The following is a 27403-nucleotide window of genomic DNA, read 5'->3' on the forward strand; positions in this document are numbered from 1 at the left end:
AAGGTGGCATTTATTTGTCTATTTATTTATTGAACTTGGATGCCACTATTTTATAGATCCCTTAAAACTGCTGCCAAATCATTCTACATGCAGTGAATTTTCCTCCCAAAAGAAGATCTGTATTTATGTATTTGGAGATCTGTAAGTGAAGAATGGGAAGTTCATTAAATGTGATGTTCTGCAAAGAAAGGCTTCCAAATATTTCTTACAGACAGCTGGATATGAAGTAGTTTCTGAAGCAAAAACAAAAAGAGCCCGAAGGGTATTGTGCCTGTTCTTCTGGCTCACACAAGTACACACATAGAGTTTCATTTTCCTGGGATAGCAAAATACTTCTGAAAAAAAAAATTGGCAGTTCCTGGATGACACTCCCATGCTGATACTTCCATAAACGTGATCCAACCCTGCCTGGAAGGGAACATTTCAGTTAGTGCACTGATGCAACTTCCATTAGCATGCTGTTCTCAGGTTCCCAACACAGCCTCTCAGCCACTCAACCATTACCTTTCTCATATGTTCTATTTTGCCCAGTATTGGTGCCAGGATGTCAGATTTTAATAAGCAAATAAGATCCAATAATGGGTTTGACCAGTAAATGTTTCTTAGTATCATAATAAACAACCGCAAGAGATTTATCTTAATCTTTCACCTTTAACATGAATCCTAAACAAGAAATTCATTTTTCTCTGTAGCCTAAAGATACTTAGTTTTAAAGATTCGATGTAGCACTTTTTATATTTTTGTAGCTGAATCTATAGGTATGTGGACAAGCTCCAAGGTTAGCCCAAGGTTAAATGGATATCTTGCATCCCATCAGGAATGGATTACATGGAAGTTTGAGCTAACAGGAAACCAGTCCAGCCACAGGACCTTAAGAGCTCAGTTTTACCCACAAACTCTCCATAGCTTCCTTTCGTAAAAGGGAAATTGCTTAAATTGTAATTTGAGGTACACCACAAGTGGGAAATCAATGAGGTCACCTGAACAGAAGGCCTATGTGCTCTTTCTGCCTGGCCTTTTACAAATATAAGTTACTCGCTGCTGCCTGAGTTCAGAAGTAGATGACACTGTCCTTTTCCCATTCCTGATGAATTATGTGCCATCAGTTATGTGTCAGTTCTTAGCAACCCCAGAGACAGATCTAGCCCATAGTATCCTGCATCTTTGTTTTCCAACTTCAGTTCAATGCTATCCAAAAATCCAAGCTGTGTTAAGCGCTTCAGAAAGTCATTATCCCAAAATGCTTTTTCAAGAGGCAACTGGACTTTCTGGTTTTTCTTTGAAGACGTTTCACTTCTTATCCAAGAAGCTTCTTCAGAAAGCTTGAAAAAGCACCTTTAGGACAAACATGACCTGGACGACTGAGAATCTCTATAGACAGAAAGTCATAGCAATTCTAGTTCTGATTAGTTGCAATGCCTACACGCACCCCCCCCCTCCTTCCAGTGACTGCACATGACATTATGCAGCATATTCATCCTGGTCTGCCAGGCTGCTATGTTCTCTACTGGTTGGCAATTGCTATTTTGTAATTCATCCAACAATGGCTCATTAAATCAGTGAACTATCTTCCCCCTAAAAAAACCTTGCTCTATTCAACACCTATATCACCCTTTCTGTTCCTGTTCAGGCTTCTTTTCCTTTGCCCAAAATACTGCAAAGCTTTTTTCGTCCACTCTACTATTTAACTATAACAGCATAGTAATGTCCCTGCTTTCTTTCCATGAAGCCAAGTTACCCATTCTTCCTTGCTATAAAATTTCCACAGATCTACCAAAAAAAAAAAAAAATCATAGGAATGTTCCTCTGCTCCTACCTGTTCCCCTATTGGTCTGATTACTGTACCATCAGAGCAATAACGGTACCACATGGAGAAAAAATAAAAAATGTGTTGGTGTTAAAGAAGATAATGTGGGAAGGAGGTTGAGAGAATGCATGTGTGCAAATATCTGAAAAGCAAAGGAAAGTAGGCTAGTGAAGACAGAACATCCCTAAAAGGAAAAGTAGGGCAATGCTAATCAGTCCATACCGGAACCAGCAAGCCTGATTACAAGTCAGGCCTTGTAGTGACTATAGTTCAGACTGAGCCACCCCACAGCAATCCAGAATGGTATTTCTTCAGTTGGGTGTAAGAAATAGCTGGGAACAGTCAGGAAATAAGCAGCTTAGGTTCCAGTGTGGAACTGCCCAAGGACAGTAGCATGGAATCACACAACTGCAAACATCTGGTATGCAGACACTCAACTTGTATTAGCACATCTTTTTCTAAGCATGCTTGCTTACTGGGATATTTTTTAAAAAGCTGAAGGTCGTAATTTAATATGGCTGTGTTGTCCTATTATAGAAATATTTCCTACATTTTGCACTTTGCTTTTATATATAGATTATACTGAAGACTGTCCAAAAGCTATAACAAAATTATTATAAATAATATTGTTAACTTATTTAAATAGCACTTAAGGCCAAATCATAATACAAAACATGAATAAAACCATCTAACTAAAAACAAAAATTCAAATCACCATCCTTATAATTGTAGTACCCTGATATACAAATGTTGGCTCCCTTTTGGTCTGTTTCATTCAAAGAAGAGACCATTTTATATGTAAAATTTGGGTTCCCACATAAAATATGTTGCTCTAGACTCCACATCCCAGTGAGCCATCCATCTTATATATGTTTCAAGATAATGATAACTTCCAGATGCAATTCAAGATTCTGGTTCTCACTTGTAAAACCTTCAGAGCCTAGCTATCTGAGGAACCACTTATATCCAGTTGTCTCTGCCTACTCAGGACAGTTTAGTACTGTACTATAAATTCTTCCCAAATATACACTTAATTTATTTCTCCCAACCCTCAATTGCAATAGTCCTTGCTGTAAGACTGAATATTAACAAGTCTGATCTGGGTCCAATGACTCTGTATTCAAAGGTTCAACAGCTGCTCCAAATAGAAATGAACTCAGGCTGTCCCTCTCATTTACTAAATACTGAGAGTGCCAATATCCTTTCTTCTCCTTCTCCTCCTTCTCTTCTCCTTCTCCCTCTTCCTCTCCCTCTCCTTCTTCTTCTAAACACAGTTGGAAATTCTTTGTTTCTTAGTTGAGCTAGAATTTAACCATCTCTCAAATCTTCTGGGCATCACCATTTGCCTTTATCAGCCCATCGCTTCTTAGCCTTTTGGCTAAGATTAAGTGTATTTAACATTAAATAACACTTAAATAAGAACTGAAATGCTCTGGAAATATTTGCGAGAAGGTAAGAATGGTAGCAGCAGCAAAATACTTACGAAAATCAGGAAATCCCCTAGATTAAAACCATTTTTTCTGCTTGTTAAAAAATAAGGGAGCAGAAGAGTCATTGGAGGGGGGAGGGAATTCAACTCTGGAAAAAACTGAACCTTGAACTGAGACCAGACCCATAGCTGGGAATCAGCCAAGCTGGCAAAATGTTTTGCAATCTTAAACTTTATAGATCTCTTTGTAGATGTACTGAGATAACACGTAGAATTCCCAGCCAGGATAACATATGAGAATTGGAGGAATTGCAGTCCCAACATGTCTGAAAGGTGCCAGGTTGGGAAAAACTTGTTTGGTAGATCAAATCACTTGGCTGTGGAAGCAACAAAAAAAATCCTTTTGAAACAACCGTGAAGACTGACTGCAAAGGAACTCTTCCACAGAGTATGTTAGTGTAATAACATCAGTTACTATTTAGCCTACTGAGTTATTTTATAGTTATTGAGAATAAATCAGTCTTGATTATCAAAAACCAGCAAAGATCCTGAAGAAAATCCTGTAAAATGTGAATCTATTGCAACAGGGTTTGTAGGGGTTGCAACAACATCTGGATTTAGATCATCTGATGTTTGCAAGCAGACCTATTTTAATTCTTATTCCTCCACGAAGCTGAAATAAAAAGTTACTTTAATCTATGCATTCAAAGCCAAATTTGGAGCCAGGAATTCACTAGTTGAGTGCAAAATGCTGGCTTGGTAAAAAGGAGAAAGATTAATGACGTGGCTAAACAAGCTTTAGCAAAGATATCCATGCTAATTGAGCAGATGCATATTAATCAAATGGGCTCCTCCCTTTTACTTTTGGTAAAGTTACTTTTATTTCTCTCTCTTTCGTTTCTATTTTTCTTGCTGAGGTCTGCAAAAAGTCAAAAATCCCTACCTGGTTGACCTGTTGTCCATGCATTTCTGTCTTTAAGTTAGTATAAGAACCTTTAAAAATAGTAACAATTTTGGAGGTTTTATTTTTAAGAACGTTTGAGAAAGCATCCCTCACATGGCAGCGACTAGGATTGTGTGTTCTTTGGAGTTTGTTTTAACCTGTCAGCAAATGAGTCATGTCAAAATATTATTTTGCAATCTTTGTTCTTCAGAATGTTAAGTAGTGCAGTCACCTGGACTGATAAAACATGTTTGAACAACTTCATGAATCTTTTTCTAATAGCAGGGTTGAATCACACTAAACATGAAAAATCATGTACAGTATCTGCATTTTCAAACATGCTTTGTGGGAAGTATGTGTAGCTCTGCAATAATGTCAAACCTTCCAGAGAAGGAGGATGTTCTTTTCTTTAGTTTTGGCTACCTAAACTAGGTAGGACCAGTTTCTCTGCCAGAGACCAACTTTGGCAAAAGAAAAACTAGAATGTTTATCTTTCTTAGAGACAATAATGCACTTTCTAGAATTTATAGCCCTCCCACGCATACAGCCCAAAATTTGGATCCAGTATGTAGATACCACAATAAAAAAGACCAACTAGAGAAAACCCACAAAATCAACATTTTCAAAAGAATAAAACACACAAGAGAAGAAGACAACTCATGCAACCTTCCTGACTACCCTCATCAGCAGAAACAGTGATGACAAATTAAAAGCACAGGTCTATTGTAAAACTACCCACACCATCCAAGTGCTCCACAACCAGAGTACAACCCAACCTTCCATAAGAGAAGCTCTGTAAGTATACTATTCATATTAGCACAAACACACTGCACCATCCCTGAACATTAGAAAAACAAAACTAAAAGACCTAACCCACATATAATCACAATATTAACTAAGAGATCGGGAGAGAAAGAGCAGAATGTACAGGGGTCCATCAACTATTGCTATTGATCCATTGCTATTGCTATGGACAGTCTTCGGGCTCTTGTGGAAGTCAGGAGGATGGTAGCCAATCTCACCTCAAGGGCAAAGATGTTCCAAAGGCCACAGCAGATTTCTTTCTTGGCCCCACCGGTCAGAATTCCCTGACCTACAGGGTTTGTATTTGGGAAATAATTAGAAAATAACCCTAAAAATCAAACACCAAAACGTAAGAAGAGTAATGTAGTGTATTCAATCCAGTGCAGTGAAGTGTGTTCAGAGCTCTACATTGGAGAAACCAAGCAGCCTTTACACAAGGGAATGGCCCAACACAGGTGAATCCATACCTCAGGACCAGAATTAGTAGCATACCTTCATGTAAAAGAAAAAGGACACTCTTGAGGACAATAATATTCACATTTTGGACAGGGAAGATAGATGGTTTGAGGGAGGAGTGAAGGAATCCATTTATGCTAAAGTGGAAAATTCTTCCCTCAATAGGGGTGACACAACCTGCATATTTTTTATGCTGCTTTTTCATCAATCCCCAAGATTGATTAGGACCACTTCAGAGGTTCAGCAGAGAGGTTGCACTTAGTGACCTACCTAGGATAAAGGATTTAGGACTTGGAACATCTACATTCCAATGACTCTCTGTCTAGTCACTTAATAAGCATATCCAGATTAAGTGAAACATGAAACTCCCTGGAAGACATAACACCCTAACCAACTAACCAACTTGCTCAGACTGAAGAAGCTACATGTATAAGCAACAAAACATTTCAAAGCAACAAGAAAAGAAATCCAGTTGCCATGCCTCAACTTCCAGACAACTCTACCTGAATGGCTGAGAATTTTCATCAACATCAAAGGAGGATGTGAGATGTTTGCAGTCTTTGAACTGATTTTCTGGTTTAACTTTAATTGAAGATGCAAAAGATAGACAATAACATTTGCACAATTCTAGCTGCCCAAATTGAAGAGCAGGATTTGCAATTTCATATAAATCTTGCAAGAACATATGTTGAATTTATACACTTGCCTTTTCTTAAAAATGTCATTTCTTTGCCACTAAGGCAAAAAGAAACTGGTATTTTCCCATTTTATATCCATCTCATGCACAAAGCCAGACTGATGGCCAAGCTGAATTCACGCTGATTGGCTCATGTGCAGCAAGTATCATAGTATCGCTGGGCAGACTAGAGTCAGCATACAACAACTTCCAGTGACTCATACTGCCTCTCCACCCCAATCATCCATTGTCCCTTGGGAAAAATGACTCACCCCACCTATTGGTAGAGCTAAATTAATAACTAAAGGAATGTGTGTTGATGCATGAAATGACATTTCTATATAATTGCAGTTACAAACAGTACTGTGCGACTTTTCTGTTTGTTCAGCATGAAAGCTATAATGAAAAGTTAAATGCTTGGGAATAATGGTGGATATATATTTTGGAGTTCCTCGAAAAAGTTATTGCATAATTCATATATAGTGCAAATATTATACTTATAACGTCAAATATAGCGGGCAAAGGTTATGTACATAGACCTTTACTTTTATTTCATGCAGCCTTTAGCTTAATTTCAAAACTGACGTGCCAAACATATTATCATGATTCTCATAAGGCTCATCTGTCCTTTCACTCTCAATATATTTGTATGAAAGAAAAGAGGAAGGGGAAAAAAGTGAGAGGGGGACAGTGTCCTTAACCACTTTAAACTCTGGATTAGTAGTGCTCACATTCCAATTAAATAGTTTCTTTGCCTTTTCAATCCATTTATGCTGAAGAGTTAGCCATGTATTCTATGTGTGTTGAATAAAGCTTTTCAGTTTTTCATGGTTCTACTAATAGAAACATCTACTTGAGGCTGTGTTTGAAAGCAACTTAGTACTTGGACTTGGATGGAATATGGCCGTTCAAAATCTCATTGGAGTTATACAAATATAACTTATTGTTCAACATGTTCTCTCAAAGAATTTAAATGCTTTATATTTCACCTGAGATTTGCTAGATATCCTGGCTTAAAGCACCTGCTGTGTTTTATTTTGGAAAAAGGTTGTCTGGGTAAGAACAGCATGAAGATTTGACAAGAAGAAAATGGATTTCATTGGGTGTTTTATTATGCTCCTGTATGCATAATTGAATCAAGGAGAAGAACCTATATAGTGCTGTTGATTAGATTCTGGATAATTTCTCCAAGAGAGTAGAATTATGCCTTCCATATCTAATTAAAAACCACTACCTTGCCTGCCAATCTACAAAGGCTAACTTCTCAATTTGCCAAGCCTGGCAGCAAAACAATGCAATGATTAAATATTACAATGTCTGCTAATGGCAAGACAATAGCTCCAGGAGTCTTTACAGCAATACTTTGTTCTTAGCCTTCTTCCTTTATTAGGTAGCTCTGAAGAAAAATAAATTGAATTTTCTTTTTACTGATCAAGACATTCACCAGCTATTTCTTTCAGTACAAAATGAGGTTTAAGGAAGAGAAAGGCAAAGAACATCATCCTGTCCTTTACTATGCTATCCAAGTCAAATTAACAATTTATTATAAACGCATTATCATTTTTATCTCTTTAAAGAGGGCTTAGGACCTATGGCTCTTTTATGACTTGTGGACTTCCACTCCCAGAATGCCTGAGCCAGCATGGCTGGCTCAGGCATTCTGGGAGTCAAAGTCCACAGGTCTTTGACTCCCAGTCAAAGTCCATAGGCTTCCAAAACTTAGGAAGAACTTAAAGAAAACCAAGATGGTGGTAGTAATTAGTCAAGCTTTAATCTCTGTACCTTTGATTTGCTTAGATTTTCTTTGTGAAATAGTGCAGGAGAAATTAAGAGAGTTACCAATGAACTATGGGAGATATATGGATGTGTATCCATATATGTATTTCCATTTGCTAGGTAGATTTTTTTTTCCTCCAGAAATCATGAATGATACTAGAGTACATTCAAGGGGAAAATAATTAATTAGGGTAAGTCCCAAGTACAGAGCACATAATTATTTAGTTAACTGTAGCATGTACGTGTTTTTTTTTTCTCCCATTCAATCGTGTCTAATTCTCAGAAACTGCCAAGAAAGTTCTTGCAGCTTTTTTGCAAGGTTTTTCTAGAAGTTGTTTGTCATTGCCTCCTCCCTAGGACTGAGAGAAAGTGACTGGCCCAATGTCACCAAGCTTTCTTTGTGCCTAAGGCAGGACTAGAATCCAGTCTCCAAAATTTCTTTATGCTTTAACCATACTACCAAACTGGCTCTATTGGTCAACGTTCAGCCAATGTATTTAAACACAAACATTGCTTTGGAAATTTCTATTTAGCGTACATTTTTTCCAGATTAATTTAGATCACTTCTTTATTACGCTTTCCAACCCTGTTTTAGTCAGGGTTGGAAAAGTATCTTAAAACCTATTTTTAATTACTTATAACTAGCAATCAGATATATATTGCTGACTGAAAGAGAAAACAAACATGAAACAACAAAGCAAAGGAAAAAGGAAAACCCGAAAAGCAAAGGAAAACCTGAAATTATTTATTGCAATCAACTTTTAACAAAATTTAACAATTAAATCTTTTGACCTCACTTCTTTTCTTAGAATCAAGGATGAAGATTGCATTTTGGCCAAAGAAATGAACAAATTTCAGGTAACTAAATTGCCAGCAATATGTTCTCGGTGAGCAGAACCATTTTACTGCATTCAAATTGACCCAGATGCCTGGTGCTTGTCTGGTGTTTTCCCAATAAATGTATGGGAAAATATACATATACAATCTCTTGAAATTACCCTATAAGGACTCTAAGTCTCCTCCATGGATCCTATAGGAAGCATTTTAACATAAGACTACACTTCAGAAGAGCTATTTTACCAGTTTTGTAAAACAAAGAATTAGTCCCTTCACTAGACAAAAGATTTATCTTTCAAAAGCAAATTCCAAAGTAATTCAGTTTTTAAAATAATCCACATTTATAATCTTGGTGCACCATAACAGGAAAATTATTCCTCAAGTTGTGATGACTGACTCCTTAAATCTTAGTAAAATGTATGAATGAATAAAAAACAAAATATCGGCTCAGATATTCACCCAGAATTCTTTTTTTTCTTTCTTGTATTTCCTTCAGGATAATTAAAATGACAGAAGGAATGGTTTTATCTAGATATATTATCTGAAACTGTATAAAATGATAAAACTGTTCAACTGCCTATGAACTGATCAGATCACAATAATTAGCTAAACCGACCTGTATATGTTTATATTGTGCTTAATTCAACATTTGTTGAAAGAAAAAAGTGAAAGCAACAATGATTTTCAGTGATCTGGGAGAATGTGATATTTTAAAGCATAGCATATCCAACTCCAGTGAAATAGGCAGGAATAAAATAACTTAGAAAAATACCTTAGTAAAAATGTACATTGTGCTTTTAATTTGATTTGTATTACAATTTTTTTACAGCTGGATGAATTTTACTGTATCATTTTATATAAAATTGGCCAAATGCAAATACAATATAGCTGATACACAATAATGAGATATAATCCTTGATAAATCAAGGATTAAATACAATTGACAGAAATTGCTATGTAGTAATTGGTGAAGATTGTAATTTAAAAATGTATGTGTAGGAATCAAACCCTGTAACAGTTAAGAACCATTCTGGCTCTATTCTTAATCTACCATCACTGAAGCTGTCAAAATCCATACAATCAGAAAGTTCTAGAAAAGATTTACATTGTGCGCTCAATGCTTGGATTTTTCACTCATCAACTCACATATAAAAACTGTTTCTGCATTTTCTTCTCTGTTAAATGTCATTTGATTGACAATGGTATTCAAAGCGCATCATAGTTATTATATAACTGTGCAACTTTGCAACACTTGTAAAGGATTTTGACTCTTAATTATTTTTCTGCATTGTAGACAGAAAAATGGTAAAGCCTGAGCAATAAATAAACTCAAGCTACAACCTCAAACTATATCTATTCTTCCCAGTGAACATTAGTTAGAACATTAAAGAAATAAGCAGGTTTTACAGAAGTTATCTTTATTTTTACACAAAAGACATTGTATTGTTCATGTAAAAATGCTTTGAAGATAGGAAGTTATACACCATGTTTAAACAACTAGAAACTACTTAGAAACAGTTGCAAAAAACAGCAAATCATTTTAAATTGGAACATACTTTGCTGGTAAATTGTGATACTTTTAACTATATTTTTGTAATTTAATACATAAAATTTCAACTTTACATATTTAGATTTAAACATGCATTATTTCAGTCTTTACCTCTTTCCAAATGAGAGATTAAAGACTACAACTTTTAACATTCTTTTTAAGGGAGATTTTTCTTATTAATCTGACAAAAATGCATGGAAGGGACAAGCGTATGTCCCATTCTAGCCTGAACTATAGGTCTCAGCATTGCTGTATAGGAAAAAAATCTGGATAACAACCAACAGAACCAAAACTGAAAGAGAGAAAGAAACCTAGAAAGAGGTTTATCTGCTATTGACCTGATAAAAACATCCCTAGTTTTAAAAAAATACAGACACCCTAATATATTTTCATTCCATAGCAATGAAGAATTCTTAATAATATAATTAAAAGATTTGCTAGTACAGGAAGTCCGACTTATGATCACGATTGAGCCCATTTCTGTTGTTAAGTGAGACATTTGTTAAGTGAGCTTTGTCCCATTTTACAACCTTTGCTGCCACAGTTGTTAAGTGAATCACTGCACTTGCTAAATTAGTAACCTGGTTGTTAAGTGAATCTGGCTTCCCCATTGACTTTGCTTCTCAGGTCGCAAAAGGCAACCACTGGACACTACAACCGTCATAAATCTGAGTCAGTTGTCAAGCATCTGAATTTGGATCCCGGGGATGCTGCAAAGGTTGTAAGTATGAAAAAGGTCACATCACATTTTTCAGTGCCCTTGTAACTTTGGTCACTAAATTAAGTGTTATAAGGACTGCCTGTACTAAGTAGTTATAAAAAGAGGAAAGCAGAGAAAACCCATGTCTAATCTACTTAAAAACCAAAAACTGTAATAATATATGTACAAAACTTTGCCTGAATGTTCGAAGCACCTCAAATACAGGGCAATACTAAGTATTATCCCTATATTACAACTACAGGGCTCAGAAATCAACAACTTGGCTTAAGCCAAAGGCCAATTTTATGACCAAGAAAGCACATGATTTTAACAATACTGCATGCGTTCTTATCAATTTTATTTATACCAAGTCTGATCCTGAATTTCTATTTTATCCTTAGCACATTATTTTCTTTTTTCTTCTTCTCTTAATTACAGCCATAGGCTTTTATAATGACCATAATTTTTAAACTGACAAAAATTGAACTTGTTTTAATAAACTACTGGTAACACAGGCACTGGCAAAAGTTTGATAAAGAGAAATACATTCAAATCTAATTGCTATTTTAAGACAATGTAGCATTCTTTAGAGTATAAATTATTCTGGAGGGTTTTATTTTTTATAATAGTTATGAAGAGGATACATTTAAATTATAAATGTCATATAACTGGGAGGAAGGGAAAGGAGCAGAAGATGGAAAACCACAACTACCCTCTATGGTTATAGTCATATAACCGTTAAAATTTACATGTAGTACTACAGAGCCACCAAATATCAGAACCTCCAGTTATACTGGACTAGAATTCACAGAATTCCCACCCAGCATTTTTGCTTAAATGATGCATATGTTTATCAAATAACTAAGATAACTTTAGTTAGTTTTAAAAAAAGTTTTCTCAAAACTTACAAAGTAACCCATTCTCTATGATTTTTTGGAAAAATTGTTAAGAATGAAGCCTTGATAAAGTCCATTTTCTTGCTTGTACTTACTCTTTTAAAGTTCACATTTGTTTTTGCCCTTAGTTTACAAACATACGAGTAAGCTAAAATTAGTAAAGTCTATCAAACTAAAAATAATGCAAAATGCAGCGACTATTAACCTGTTCCACTGCTTTGAGCGTGGCTTAGTAAGATTAAGTGGCCACACATGGGATGGACTGTGAGAAAACACTATTAAATTTCAGAAATTGGAGTCAAGTTGTTTAATAAAATCTTGATCTATAATTTATTTCCTATTTTTCTGAGTTATTTCTTTTAATATTTAAGATATTAGGTACATCAAAAGTAACAGGATTTTGCGCTTTTATATCCAATTATATCAGACCTGGTCATTTCCTATTGATGCACTTAAATGTTCATATCAGGAATACAACCCGAAGTACTATTAGTAACAACAGCAATAGCAACAATACTTTTCTTTGAAACTATTTATATTCGCTAGTACATATAGCCTATCAGAACTTTCTCTCTTATTAAAATATCTGTAAAATGTATCTGGACTCAATTGTATTTAGAGCACCTTAATCAAAATTAATTAGATAAATGGGTTATAATTTTTTCCAATTATTTACTTTAAGGAAGACTAGAACCAGTTCCATATTGAGGCTACACCTGTGAAGATAAAGCTTCAGTCTATTAAAAAAAAAGTACCTTCAAATACTATACTTCTTGCCATTTTTTATGATTATAGATTTCTAGCATCCTATGTATTTCTCCAATTCTCTAAGTATAGGTATACAAATATCATGAATCTATATTACACCAGGATAATAAGGATCATGTTAGTTCATGCATAAAAATTGCAAAGCATGATTCATTACATGAATGGAGAGTCAGCACACATTGTCCCTTAACCAGTTTGGCTCTCTAGTTTGCTTTTGATGAAAGACAACAAAATGCAGTGCTGATATTAGTAGTTCTTCCCCCCCGCCCCGCCAAGTTTTACCTCTGCTTATGATATGATTAAAAATTACACTAAAGGAATAGCAGTAGTCCTCAGATGACCAAGGCAAATAACACTTTAATTTAAACTCTTGGAGAAAATTGTTGCCTTTGCATTTTGCATTTTCACTTCTATGCTTGTTTCTGCAAAGACATTAAATACATCCATTTATGCTAGCTGTACTGTTAAGATTATACACTAAATCATTTCTGCTTTTCATTCTGTGTATTGTCTAATTAAAAAGAGTTATTTAACACAGACATTTTATTCTATATAAGCAATTTTTTTGTTAAAATATCTTTATTAGTCAAAAGAACAACATCCACATAAAAGAGGAAAGCATTAGCAGACTTAGGGGGAAACCAAACTTTGCCAAAGTACCCTTGCCAGTCTCCACTCCCAATCCTAAACAAAGATGATAAAGCCCAATTATGCTTAGTGATCATAAAATACTGGGTGTTTGCTAAGGAGAAAAATAGAGGAAAGCTAGAGATTATTTGACTGCAAAGGAAGGTCTTACAGAAAAAAATGGCATCTTGTTTTGAAAACAGAATCTTTGTTTTCATAAGATGCAAATAAGTAATAACTGAAATCCTTTGTCATTTCTCTCTATAAAGCTAAAAATTTTGGTAAATTAAAGAAAGCTGCTGACACCCAGGCAAAAATAGATATTTTAAGGCATAATCCCTAAAATAGGAAATAGTGAACTTCGCTTTCCTATGGTCAATTTCCCCAGTGGGGATATTCTAGGTGTGGCAGAGCTGCCGTTCCCAAAATTCCTAGTCATCATGGTTGAAACCTGAAAATTATGGGAGTAGCAGCCCCAAATAATCCCCATGAAACCCAGAAAAATAATAAAACGAGAATCTGTTGCATTTGGGAAGCAAGTTAATTACAGATTGACATTACAGCTAAAGAGAATCTAAAACAAAATAGAATGCAGCACCTGAAGTTTAGATATAGAAACCTTAGTCCTGAAAAACCTAATGTTAGGATGTACTTTTGATTCACCACCCATTACAGGAAAAACAAGAAACATAAATCTGGTGTATTCAAGATTTGAAACAGCTATTCTGCATAGCAGTGATGATTTTCCACCCTGTCATCTATCTCTTCACGCAGGTTTCTGCTAATGTCCTAAACTTTGGTTCCAACTGATCTAAAAAGTCAAGTGCCTCTTCTTCTTGCTGATCAGTACAGCAGCCTACAGAGCCCGCTGGCGATCCTCTTCCTTCATAGTTATATGAAAGAATATAGTCATCGGAATGCTTATGCTCTTCATCTTGCCCACAGAGATATACTTTCTGCATAGGAAAAAGAAAAAAAAGGTCATTTGTTTCCTTAAACTAACCACAACATATGCCATAAAATAAATTTCATTGATTTACCTTTTAATGTTTAATTTTTAATCAGAGTGTGTCCTCTAATGGGTTCCTATATACAAAAAATGCACATGATTGGTCTATATCATTCAATCTATGAAGACTTTAACAAAAAAAAAATCAGATTCCCACTGATCACAAATATACAATTTAGCATTTCTAAACCAATTGCAAATAAAATTAAATAACATTTGCATATAAATTAGTAATGATACACTGGTGGATCATACTGGCTTAGGTTTATTATTGACATGTGTACCTAGCCCTTCTACAACAAGGAGTCTCAAATTTTTAAAAATCACTTGTTTGGGTCAAATAAAGAAGAACGAACAGTATGACAGGTGGGGACAAAACAAAGCAAACAGACATTACAAATCCCAAGTCCAAATATACAATCTTTCTAAACAATATGATAATTTATTAGCAAAGCAAAAAATATTTCACCTAAATCCAGAGACAAGAAGGCAAATAAAAAGAAGGTTCTATACACAGTAGATAATTCTTTATTCAGAGAATTCAGTGAGATTCCAAATAATTTATCAGACTGTTTCACAGATTTAGATAGTTAAGTGCAAGACTAAAAATACATGCTAAAGAAATTGGTTAGCAACCTTACCTCATTCAGACGAGGGTGTGTGAAATTCTGCCATTCTGAATAGTTGTATCTGTAGGTATCCATCATGGACTGCCCATATCCTCTTCCATCTACAGTATAATGCGCTCCTTTGGCAGATCCCAAGGTGTGTTGTTCCCTAACCGATTCTATGTTCTGGTTTCCTTTGACCATTTCGAAACTTTCCTGTCCCCCAGTTTTTACTCCAGAAGCAACCCCATGATCAGATGTAACTATATTTCCTGTTTTCACAGGAAGTATGTTCGGATCCTGAAAGGGGGGAAATGGCAAAGGTTTTTTTAGAATGTTTGAAGAGAAAGCAGTGAAGATTTAGATGTTATTTTACAGCTGCTTTAGATATTAGAAGAACCGTAGAAACAAAAAATACAAACTTTTCCAAGATATTCCATTTACGATGTGTAGATTTACTATGTGACCAATTTATTAAGCATCCCTGAACCTGCTTAATTGCAAGTAACTGTAATTTGTTTATCTTCATCACCCTTGTGTATGACAGAATCTGGAAAGTTCTGTGATATTAGGATTAAATGATTACATCTCATTTAATTACAAATGATAACCTCCCACCGGCCAATACGCTCTCACAGAGAGGGCCTCCTCGGGGTGCCGTCGGTCAGGCAATGTCGGCTGGCGGCCCCCAGGGGGCGAGCCTTCTCTGTGGGGGCACCCGCCCTGTGGAATGAGCTGCCTCCTGGAATACGATTGATCCCGGACCTCCGGACCTTCCGTAAAGCCCTGAAGACGTTTTTATTTCATCAAGCCAGCCTAGCCTAAATGGTCTTTAATTGGGATTTTAAATTTTATGGAATTGGGGTTTTAAATTTGGGTAGCCAATGATTTAATTCTTTTAATTATCTTAACTTTTGCATTTGTATGTTTTTTAATTTTGGCTGTTCACCGCCCTGAGTCCCTTCTGGGAGAAGGGCGGTATACAAATTAAATTAATAAATAAATTAATAAAATAAATAAATAAATTTCTACCAGGCTGCATAGATTTATTTATTTTATTTATTTTATTGAATTTATATACCGCCCTACTCCCGAAGGACTCAGGGCGGTGAACAGCCATAGAATAAAACATATAAATACAAAATTTAAAATAAAATAAAATGAATTAAATAATTTGGCTGAACAAATTTAAAACCCCAATAATTTAAAAACAAATTTAAAATTTCCATTTAAAAAGGGGAAAGACTTAGGTCAGGCCAGCTTGATGAAATAAGAAAGTCTTGAGCACGCGACGGAAGGTACGCAGATCCGGGATCCTCCGTATCTCCGGGGGGAGCTCATTCCAGATAGTAGGTGCCCCCACAAAGAAGGCTCTCCCCCTGGGGGCTGCCAGTCGACATTGTTTGGCCGACGGCACCCAGAGGAGCCCCTCTCTATGGGAGTGTACTGGTTGGTGGGAGGCTATTGGTGGTAACAGGCGGTCCCATAAACTTGAAGTCATCACATACAACCCATGGTAGAATACCAATTTTGATTCAAAAATCACAATCCAGTGGAAATTGATATTACATTTTTGTCAATGCCATATACATTCAGAAAACCATTAATCTAATGGCCAAAACTGAAAATGTTGCTCAGCATAGCCAATTCTATTTAAAACAGGGCAGTATGTGCATTAGAAAGTAACATATTTGCATTATTCTTGGGCTATTAAAATAATTCTATTGAAATAGCAGACTCCCGTGCAATATAAGAATCTAGTTAATACTCAGAATTTAAGAATTAAATGAAAAGATCTGTTTTTTAAATTAAAGCCATGATCATTTTTTAAAAACAAGCCTGATATTAATGGAAATATTACAAAATATTTGTTGAATCCCACCAACAAAGCTATGGCTTTCCCTTCCAGGCACTGTAAATAATGAGAATTATCACATCACAGCTGACATTGCCATCAATCTCCAAGATCCTTAGGAAGAATCCAAGGTTGCATCAGTAGCATCACAAAAGTTGTAGTTGTTACTGTTGTTGTTATTGTTATTATTTTATATTTAAGGAGAAGTTCAAGATTTCTTCCTCCAATGCAGATTTTTCTATCCCAAAAAAGGATTCAGGATTTGGGAGGGCTATTTATACGCTATTTATATGCTGAAGTTTACATATTTTTTAAAAAAATATTTTCAGTCTTTCAGTGTATCTTCTTCGCATTCTCCTTTCCACATTGTCCTGTGACTAACTTGCATCTTTCTTTTAACATCTGGACAAGAAGCTACTTAGACAAGCTGGCCCTACCTATTTACTCTTACAAGCTGTGCGATAACAAAATTCCAGCTTTAACTCCAATCAGATAATTATTTTCTTCTTTTGTCTTAGCAGCATCCAATGCCTACTAGACAATCCTCATTATTATCTAACCTTCCTTTGTAGATGCTTACTTTGGTGGTGGAGGGTGAAAGAGAGGTCACAGGGCTGTAAAACCTGCCCAACCAAATCTGCCCCTTTACTGTTCACTGTGGCAGATGGAGGAGCAGCCCCTGGTGCTGTAATTAATAGGAATAATTTAAGTAAATATGATTCTATTTGTTACAGTCCTAGCACTTGTTTTAATAGCCTCCTGCTTTGGTATCCATCCTATAAATTCTAAAATAAATGAGCAATACAAGAATTTCAGAAAAGGCTTAAGTACTGGCATCGATTGCAAGCCCACTTGCTAAGCATCATAATGTGACTTACCATCACTTCTTCTCCAGGTGCTTCAGTATTAGATATGATTAAATTCTGATTGGCTAAATCATCATGAACATGCTTAGTACCAGCCATGGGTGCACCACCAAAACATCCACAAAGCGTGATCAGGATTACTACAGAAGGACAAAAACCAGTAGTAATGAGATAGCAATAGCAATAGCACTTAGACGTATATACTGCTTTTAGAATGCTTTACAGTCCTCTCTAAGCAATTTACAGAGTCAGCATATTGCCCCAACAATATGGGTCCTCATTTTACCCATCTCAGAAGGATGGAACGCTTGGACTGAACTGCCAAATTCCAGGCAGCTGGCAGTCAGCAAAAGTAGCTTGCAGTACTGCACTCTAACCCCTGCACCACCGCGGCTCATATTTAATATCAATTAAATATCAGCACATTTGTTAGTAATATTTATTACATCTACTATCCATCAAAGATAGCGTTATTTTCTCTGTCTCCCTCTAATAGAGCCATTTCACTCTCTAAGTCTCTTAAATTTCCAGAAACTGCATGCTAGCTATCATCATGTCAAATTTTAAAAGCAATAAACTTGCTTATTATTTGCCACTGCAAATAACAAGAAAGCTTTGAGCTATTTGTAGTTCCCCTATCATTCAAACTATGACAGGAAGACAAAAAGAGAGCTATTCCATCAAAACATTGTACGTTAATGTGGTCTACCTACCCTAGAACAAGAGTTTCTCTATAGGGTGAATGGAACCACCTTCCCTCACTTTTCCAAGGGGTTGGAGCAAACTAGGAGAGCTTGGCAAACAGGTAGAGGAAAGATGTAGGCTGAAACTTGCCGATGCATTCAATGTGCAAGAAAATTTACTGTTTTAATATTTGGCTGGCCCACAGAAATTCCCAATTTGGAATAATTTGTTCTAATAAAATGCCTGAAATTGATTTAAAGGGGCGAGGGGACTTTTTAACTTCTAAATAAAAAAAAAATTACCATTGGGAACATTTGTAGCATTATATAACTACATTTAGTTTCAACAACCTTCAATACAGGGATAACTGAAAATGTATCTTCACGGCCAATCCAGATTCAGTAGCATTTTAAATAAATAGTAGTTGGCCCTGATTTATAGTGCTTCTGGTACAATAAAGATAAAGCCTTATATTGAAAAAGAAATTCTAAAGCTTTTTAAGCAGAAAATTGGTCAACTGTGAAGTACAGTAGACTGGTGAAGCTGTTATTAAGGTTATTTACAATCTCTGGCCTGTTTAAATATGAATCGACTATTTTTTAAATTTTACAGATATGCAAATTGTTGTGTTATATGTTGATGTAAAGAGTGAGAGAAGGAGAAGACTGGGATAAATATGCAATAAATGCAGCCTTCTTAAACGGCAAAACCAATTCCCCTACAGCCCTATCTAAGTATGCCATGCTGACCTCCCTGCATTAGGATAGGACAGAGACATGCAAAACCAGGGTTCAGTATTGCAGCATCTAAATAGATTGAAATACTGTCACAATATCTTTTACTTGCTTCAAATATTTCAAAGGACAAATTTATACATGAACGAATTATAAATAAATCAACTAATTTGATTTGCAACCTTAAGATGTCAAAAGCATTCCATAATTCATTACCTCAGTTCTATAGTCAAAAGAAGAAAAAATAAGCTTACACAATAGCAGCAGTGATCCCAAAATCATAGCAAGGATGGCCCAAATACCCAGAGTAACATCTGAGCCCTGATGTGGTAAATCTCTTGGTGGTTTGTAAATACAATCTTTAGGAACTGTACAATCACACAGTGAAACTTTGATTTCAGAAATCCCAAAGTTGCCTTCATTATCAGCTACTCTAATAGGAATTATGTACTGGCCATAGCTTAAAGCATCGGATGGTTCCAGATACACTGATCTCTCTGCAGGGGGAAAAAAATATTTAAAAGGAGTGAATATTATTTCAAACATATTAGGTCAATTGTAAAAGATTCAGATTTTAGAAATGAGTACCTACCATCATTTTCAGTTAACTTCCAGTTTTGAGTATCTCTTTCAGGAATGGAAAAAGTAAATGGAACTGTGTGAGGAGCTATGTCAGCATCCACAGCAGTAAGACAAATTGGTTTTCGGTCTCTGCATATGATATACTCTTTTGGAACAATGACTGGGTAATTATCGTTCTCATCTAGTAGATTAACTACAATTGTTCCAGTGCCTGTTTTGCCACCTAAAAAATATAAGCAATTTTAGAAACAGATGAGAAGCTCTTGTATTCCTGGGTTCCCCTATCCAAGTATAATCCAAATCTAACCATGATTAGCTTGTGAGCTAAATACAAGTTTTCAACAAAGTAAAAGCTAGTTCCAAGAATTAATACCACACCTAAAAATTTCACAAGGCTTTTCAGGTTGACTCTTCAATTTTGCATATGATCACTAGCATTAGGAAAGGTAAGACTTTTGCAATTAATATAAGAATATATAATTGGCTTCATTCGCAATATAAGGAAGACGATTCTCTTTTTCACATGGAAGACTGGGAATATTATGCAAATCCCAAGAAAAGGCCAAACAGTGTATCATGTAATCAAGGTGACATTAACAAAGGTATTAACACAATGGCTGAATGTAGCTCCTCCAAATCCAAGTAAATTAACACCTGCTTATTTGCCCAATATTTTGTGCCCTTTATAATGTTAATGTTTTTTTTTCAAAATAATATTAATAATCATTTTCTATATATTGCTTTTAATTTTGTTTTACACTGCACAAAGACATTTGTTTGTGAGCAAGGCAGCCATGTACATATGACAAAAAATAAATAAATGAATAAACAAATAGCAATACTAGGAACATGAATATCTTTTAAAACTGTTTGGGCTTATTTCAACTATATGTATAGAACTTCAATTGTTGCTATGCATGTTTAAACTGAGGACAGATTCTCTTTTTTTTAATGAATGAGGAGGAAGCATTGTACAGGTAGTCCTCAATTTACAAACATTTGTTCTAAGTTACAATGGCACTGAAAAAAAAGATGATTTACAACTAATCCTCACACTTATAGGGATTCACAGTTGCATGAACACATGCTTAACAGTTGACATGTATTTACAATAACTACAATGTCCCAGGATCATGTGATCACCATTTGCAACCTTGTCAGCCAGCTTCCAACAAGCACAGTCAACAGGGGAAGCCAGGTTCACTTAATGACCATGATTCACTTAACAATAGCAATAGCACTTAGACTTATATTCACAGTGTTTTACATTGTGGTTTACAAGCGGTTTACAAAGTCAGCATATTGGCCCCAACAATCTGGGTCCTCATTTTACCAACCTCGGAAGGATGGAAGGTTAAGTCAAGCTTAAGCCAATGAAAATCGAATTGCTGAACTGCTAGCAGTTGGCAGTCAGCAGAATTAGCCTGCAGTACTGCATTCTAACCACTGCGCCACCATGGCAACTATGGCAAAAAGGTCCTAAAATTGGGTGGAACTCACTTAACAGCTGCCTTGCTTAACAACCCAAATTCTGGTCCCAACTGTGGCTATAATTACCTATACTGTCAAAAACTAATTAAATTGGAAATGCCAGATGATAGTAGCTGGTGTTTGGTGGTAATAAAAGAACTGGTACCACTGCATATTAAATCCTTTTGACTTTCAATTCACAAGCCTAAATTTTGACTTGAAAGTGTAACTATGTGCAAATGAGAATAAGTTAGTATCTTTGATTCCATTTAACCATATCACTTAACGATTATGTTGCCAATCCTGACTGCCATTTGTAAGGACTATTTGTATATCCAATATATTTGAAAAATAGTCTTAATATGCTGCTTTACTTTTATGTTTCTCATCAATACTCCTTGCATTTCTTTAAGGGAGGATCTTTCATAGAAAATCATAATAAACATAATAAACATACAGCAGAAAGTAACTTAAAACATGTATGATTTGTGGAATTTCTACTCACTTCGGTCTACTGCTGCAACTGTTACGTTACATTGATATAACTGTAAATCTGGTGCATCCCTGTCTAACATTTTAGTGGTGCTGATCTGACCTTCATTATTCATGGTGATCCAGTTACATGGGTCCCTTAGTATTTTGTAACTGCAAGGGGAAAAAGTAACATGTTAGAAACAAACACATGAAATGTTTTCTTCATAGTATCCTAGATATCTTTAAATGGTTTGCAAAACAGGCTAGTGCAAATGTATCATTACATCAGTTCCACAAAACAGCTAATTCAGGAGTATACTTTTATGATTATATAGGCAGAAAAACAATTATTTTGAATCTTTGTCATCAATTTGTCTCAAATATTCATGAAGCGGAACGACAGTTTTCCTAAATTTGATCCATCCCACTGGTATTCAGGAAATATGTTAATAGGAAAATAAGGCTTTGTAAAGATTTGTAAAGCTATATATGCCAACAGCAATAGAAGTGCACATATACTCTCACCAATGGATGAAGATGGAACAGCATCCTTATCTGAAAATGAGGTTTTTAATTCAGGTTTTAAGGGTACCCTAATCCCCAGCGTACCATATTTGTGCAACCAAATACGAAAATTTTTGCTAATTTTTTTTTTTAAATAATGTGGGGAATCAAGGTTTCAATCATGCACGCCATTTTGACACCACTAACCCCATCCTCCTGCTGTGGAAGAAAAATTCTCCCATTTTAATTCTTAAACTTTCTCCCAATTCCCTTCCCCATTGCAAATTGAATTTTGGATCATGGAAGGCTGTTCAGATTCAGATTCAGACATCAGATTCAGACGATCTGAAGATTGAAAGTGGAAGCAGTTTGGTCTCTTCGAAGTTTGCTACTTCCATTCTCACTCTTAACACAAACCTGAATTGCCTCTGTCACATCCTGTAATCTCACTAGCTTTCCAGCACAACAAACCCTTCCAGTCCTCCAGCTGCATCAGAAACTTGCCAGTCTCTGCTCTATGCCTATAATTCCTTAACAGCAAAAATTGTTCATAATAAACAGGACAAGAAAGTGAATTAAGTCACAAAGTACAATACCGTATGTCTTCACTATTTCCGGTCTCTGGATCACTTGCAGAGTAATGGCCAACCACTGTTCCAGCTTTCAAACATTCTTTTATATCCAAAATATATAATTTAGGATTGAATTCAGGCCCTTCATCCACATCTCGTACTTTAACAACAACAACACAAGTGCTTGTAGAAATTGGTCCTGAATTCGGTGCCAAAACGTAAGGTACTTCATTATTCACAACAATTTCTAATCTTCTCTCCTTGGTCTTTTCATAGTTCAGACCCTAGAAAATATATTACAAGATTTACTACATGTTAGTAGGGTTAAACCAGCATATATATATATATATATATATATATATATATATATTTAAAAAAGCAATTTCCTGTTTAGCAACAATTTGAGGTTTAGGAAAGACAAGAAGAAAAGTCAAATCTATCTCTCTCCTTTCTTTTTGCTGATTATAAATTCTGTTGAGGAAAGAATGTTCATCTCTATGCTTCTGTTAATAAAACAAACTCAGAACAAACAGCAACATAGAATCTCTAACAGTGCTAATCTAGAATGCCATTAATTTTTTAAAGTATCCGCATCTCATTTGACTTTAATGAATAATTTTCGGATCAGGCCCACGCAAAATAGCTGTTGCTGTGGTGCTTGAGTTTTTTTTTTAAAAAAAAAAGCTTAAATGCTTCTGATTCTTTTTTTGTGTCTCACATTTTGATTGTTTTGTAATAAAAAGAACATTTCATCAATAAAAATATTTTTATTTGGCCCCAAGAAGTCATTTTGGTTAGGAATAAGAGGGAGCTTGGGTAACTTTAATGCCCTGGATAAAACAAGTAGAACCTGTAACAAAACAGGATAGCATAAAGAGGGTCCCATTTATGACTCCTTTTCTCCAGTCAAGTTCAGCGGTTTGTTTTCTTATTATTTCTTTGCATTTCTGCAAACCTGCTCCCATTTCCTCTTTGTGTAATGAAAATGAGAGAGCCATGGCGTTGGAAACCAATATAAAGCACTCAGCCATGAAATTGGAATAGCGTAAAGAAAAACAGTGTATTCAAATGTTCATAAAATAAAAACTACATCCGCTTTATAATAAAAATAGTGAGAAAACTAAAATATGTTGTCAATACAGCAAACACAACTACCTGGAAAAATTCAATACTGAAAAATTATTGCAACTGTAACTTTTAGGGGGAACTATATAACTACAGTGTTAGCAGTGTTAAAGTATCATGATAACCACTGCCACCTTCAATACTGGAAAACAGGACTGCAACTCCCAATACAACTCGAAATAAAGGTGGAAATATATATCCTGTAAAGTTTTGCATAATTCTTTTCCTTATTACCTTTTTAATACATAAGGTCCCAGTGTTTGAATCCCGGTTTGTTTCAATCTTAAAAGAATCATCTTCATTTCCCTTTATAATATTGAAAGTAGCATGCCAGGCTGGAGTTCCCTGTACGTCTTTGTCTATCACACCAATTTTCGTTACTTCTGCATTAACTGTGTTTTCAAGTACAAATACTTCATACTGAAATTAGCAAAATGTTCATAGATTAATTTCATTATGCAAAGTTTAAAAGTATATTATTAAATCAATAAATCAATTTTATTACAGTCATAAACCAGAGACCAGAACAAATAAAAACTCAGTGAATATCCAGTTAAAAATTCTAGAATAAAATAATAAATAACAGATAAAATCTATATTAAAATCCAGTCTGTCAATTACACATGACCTAATTTTACTAAAATAGCAATTCATAAACTGTGAGGCCCTTAGTCAATTAAATACTAAAATGCAAAGGAATAAGCAGTGCAAAGGGTTTGCCACATTTGTTGTATGAAACAGTTATGGTGGATTAGACATGTGTTTCTGACGAATCCCCAGTGCTGCTGGCAGAATCTAGCCACTGTGCTGTAGTTATGGACTATTCAATCTTAAACAGCCGCTTAATAGTTATGGACTATTCATCCTTAAGTAGTGTTGGAACAGACAGGATACCTAGCAATTATTATTCCAAAATGCAATAATCCCAGATAGCACTCTTTTTGCTTTTGTGCATACAGACAATTATACAGACTATATCTAAATCAAAAGACTATGAATTCTGTTCCTGCCTTAACCACAAAGCCAGGGGGGTGACCCAGGACCATTCAACCTTTCTAAGACCTAGGAAGAATACCAGAGCAAATTACTACTGAAATCTTCCCCCCACCCCAAAAAAAAAGAAAAAAAACATGCAAAGACTTCTCAGGTAATCATCAGGATTCAAACAATGTCTTGAAGGAATAAAAATGAATGAATGAATGAATGAATGAATGAATGAATGAATGAATGAAGCAATGAAGCAATGAAGCAATAAAGAAATAAATACAAACCCCTTTCCAATTACACTCTCCCTCCTTTACCGATCTCAAATTTTAATTTTGTTATATATTATTTGTAGATTAAGTCATTCCAAACTAAACATGGAAGTGTTGTGGGGGATATCATTTGTTTTCTCTGCAACCAAGAGGAGGACAGGAATCATGGCTTAATAAACAAGTTAACTTGTAGGTTTCCTTGGGGCAATCATTTTGTGTGAAATTTTTCTGGCATGGCCAGTTTACAAGTTAAGATACAATTCAATAATCATATCAATATTTGACTTCCACGGACAGATTTCAACTGGGCTTATTTATCTGTCAAAAATAAATTGGGAAGGGGGGTATAAGGGAAAAGCTCAATGGAACACTCCCGCCGCACCATCCCTTTATTAGGTATGGAGAATACATTCCCATGGATACAATAGAGAAGGGAGAGAGAACACAATCAGATTTGCAAGATCATTTTATCATAGCCAATCTAAACTAGTCTTTACTCTATTGGAACTTATTTCTTGGCTTCATAAAGCTGAGGTAAAATTGCAAGTCTGGCTGTGCTTCCCCTCTTCTCTGTTTTATACTTGTGGAAATTAGGGAGTTTGCATACAGTATGCTTTCTACATGTGCCAGACGTAGTGTATGTTTTCCTTCACATCCCTTTGGTAAAGGATCTCTCCTCTCTTCCTCAAAGCCATTCTTTTTACTCTCTATACTAGGCTAATCATACAGGAGTAGATTAAAACATGCAGGAGATATACATATATTCAATAGACACATATATGTATAGACACATACATAATGACAAAAGTAAAAGAAAATTAGCTTGAACATGTCACACATACCACACCATGTTCACACATCGGTGCATGGTCATTTGCATCACCAACGTCAATTATAACCGTTCCAGTGTTGCATAAACCAAAACTCTGACCTCCCATATCTCTTGCTTCCAGTAATACCGTGTATCTATCTATTTTCTGAAAGAGAGCATTGTAGACATCAATATTGTTTATTCATTGTTAAAAACCAAATAAATTACATAGAATTTATAAATATAAAGAGTAATGAATCATAGGGGTTTTTTAAAAATATATATATAATGACAATTATAGAAGTCATTATAGAAGAGATAAAGTTGGATAAGGCTGCAATAATTTTTATGATATTGTTGCATTGCCAATTACATACTGGTGACAATTTCTGTGATTCCAGAAATCTGTTTAAAATACTAAATGTTAGTATGGAAGAAAAAGAAAAATAGCTTTTACCAATGTATTATTAATGGACATGTTCATTCTGTGGAATGAATAGCCTTACAACACAGAGAAGGAAAGGTCCTCTTTAACATGTAATTATCTCAAAAATAAAAGCTGTCAATATGGAAAATTACAATCTTCTTCATCAAACCATTTTCTACTGGGAATTTTTTTCTTCCAGTTCTATGTACCTGGCTAGCAACTGACTTACTAACCCATTTCCAAGCTTCCATTGCTTCCCATACCCTCTTTGAAAGTGCAGCCCAGAGAATTTGCATATGCCCTTGTCTGTACTTCAGATACAAATATTTTATCCACCATCTTTCAGTCAAGTCAAGATAAAGGACATAAATCCAATTTTGTTAGCACCATCAACCAAATCTGCAGGACGCTTAAGAATTTGACGATTCAAATTGGCTCCATGATCAATAAAACTTTTGTTACAAAGAAACTGTACATTCGTTAAAACCACTTCAGGTCTATAGTTCAAGGGCAGGACTCTGATTCCAAACCCTCTTTAAAAATTGTCCCTGAAAGTTGCAAAGGTAAAGAACAACAACACTGGGTTTCATGGGGGGTGAAATTACCTCTCTATCCAAGGACGGAGTATGCAAAGAAATATCACCAGTATCTGCTTGTACAGTAAATAAAGAGCCTCGAGATGAAACAGGAATTTGTCCCACAATTCTGTATTTCAGTTTAGTGTGCAGGGTGCCAGGTTCATCTCTGTCTGTTGCAGTCATTTGCCCAATGAAGGTTCCTACATGGAAAAGAAATGTAGTCGTCTACCATAATATGCTTCTCACATTATTATTAGAGAGCTAGCTTTCAAATAGTATTGTATATATGCTACTTATCAAGCAATACTTAAATTAATGCAATAAGGACATTTCCAGTTGCCTTTAAGTTTCCCTCTTCCCATAAAAATTTCTACAATTTCTCAACATATTTCTACAATCCAGTCTTGCTCGTTTTACTAAAGCTGTGATTTATCATACTGCATGCAATTAGTCCCGTTTTCATCAACAACACTTAAATTTAAAACAGCTGAAAGAATTTTAGGGAAAGTGTTTATTCACTTATATATATATATATATACAAACACGCACATGCATATAATGTTTAATGAAGGCTATATCA

At 35.3% G+C, this 27403-nt stretch overlaps 1 protein-coding gene and 1 long non-coding RNA gene across 3 annotated transcripts in view; both read right to left on the reverse strand.

Annotated features, from left to right (window-relative positions):
* Nucleotides 1–6137, reverse strand: LOC148114900 (uncharacterized). The gene is made up of 2 exons (XR_015733355.1): nt 3291–6137; nt 1–408 (listed from the first exon to the last, which is right to left on the reverse strand). It is a non-coding gene; the product is annotated as an uncharacterized LOC148114900 (long non-coding RNA).
* A 3992-nt stretch (nt 6138–10129) lies between these two features.
* The window catches only part of LOC117672734 (desmocollin-2-like), a 32137-nt gene continuing 14863 nt past the window's right edge, over nt 10130–27403 (reverse strand). The window contains exons 7-17 of one of the 2 annotated variants that reach the window (XM_034429654.3): nt 26851–27023; nt 25850–25984; nt 23986–24171; nt 22651–22910; nt 21582–21721; nt 19617–19829; nt 19279–19521; nt 17619–17746; nt 14919–15185; nt 14309–14354; nt 10130–14224 (exon numbers count right to left, since the gene is read on the reverse strand). In XM_034429654.3, coding sequence (XP_034285545.1) covers nt 14319–14354; nt 14919–15185; nt 17619–17746; nt 19279–19521; nt 19617–19829; nt 21582–21721; nt 22651–22910; nt 23986–24171; nt 25850–25984; nt 26851–27023 — 1781 coding nt within the window. In that variant the 3' untranslated portion in view covers nt 10130–14224; nt 14309–14318. The remainder of the gene's footprint in view (nt 14225–14308; nt 14355–14918; nt 15186–17618; nt 17747–19278; nt 19522–19616; nt 19830–21581; nt 21722–22650; nt 22911–23985; nt 24172–25849; nt 25985–26850; nt 27024–27403) is intronic. The other variant, XM_034429653.3, reaches the window with a different exon arrangement.

Source organism: Pantherophis guttatus, chromosome 3 (genome assembly GCF_059756535.1).
Source record: "Pantherophis guttatus breed Tessera chromosome 3, ASM5975653v1, whole genome shotgun sequence".
Classification (NCBI taxonomy): domain Eukaryota; kingdom Metazoa; phylum Chordata; class Lepidosauria; order Squamata; family Colubridae; genus Pantherophis; species Pantherophis guttatus.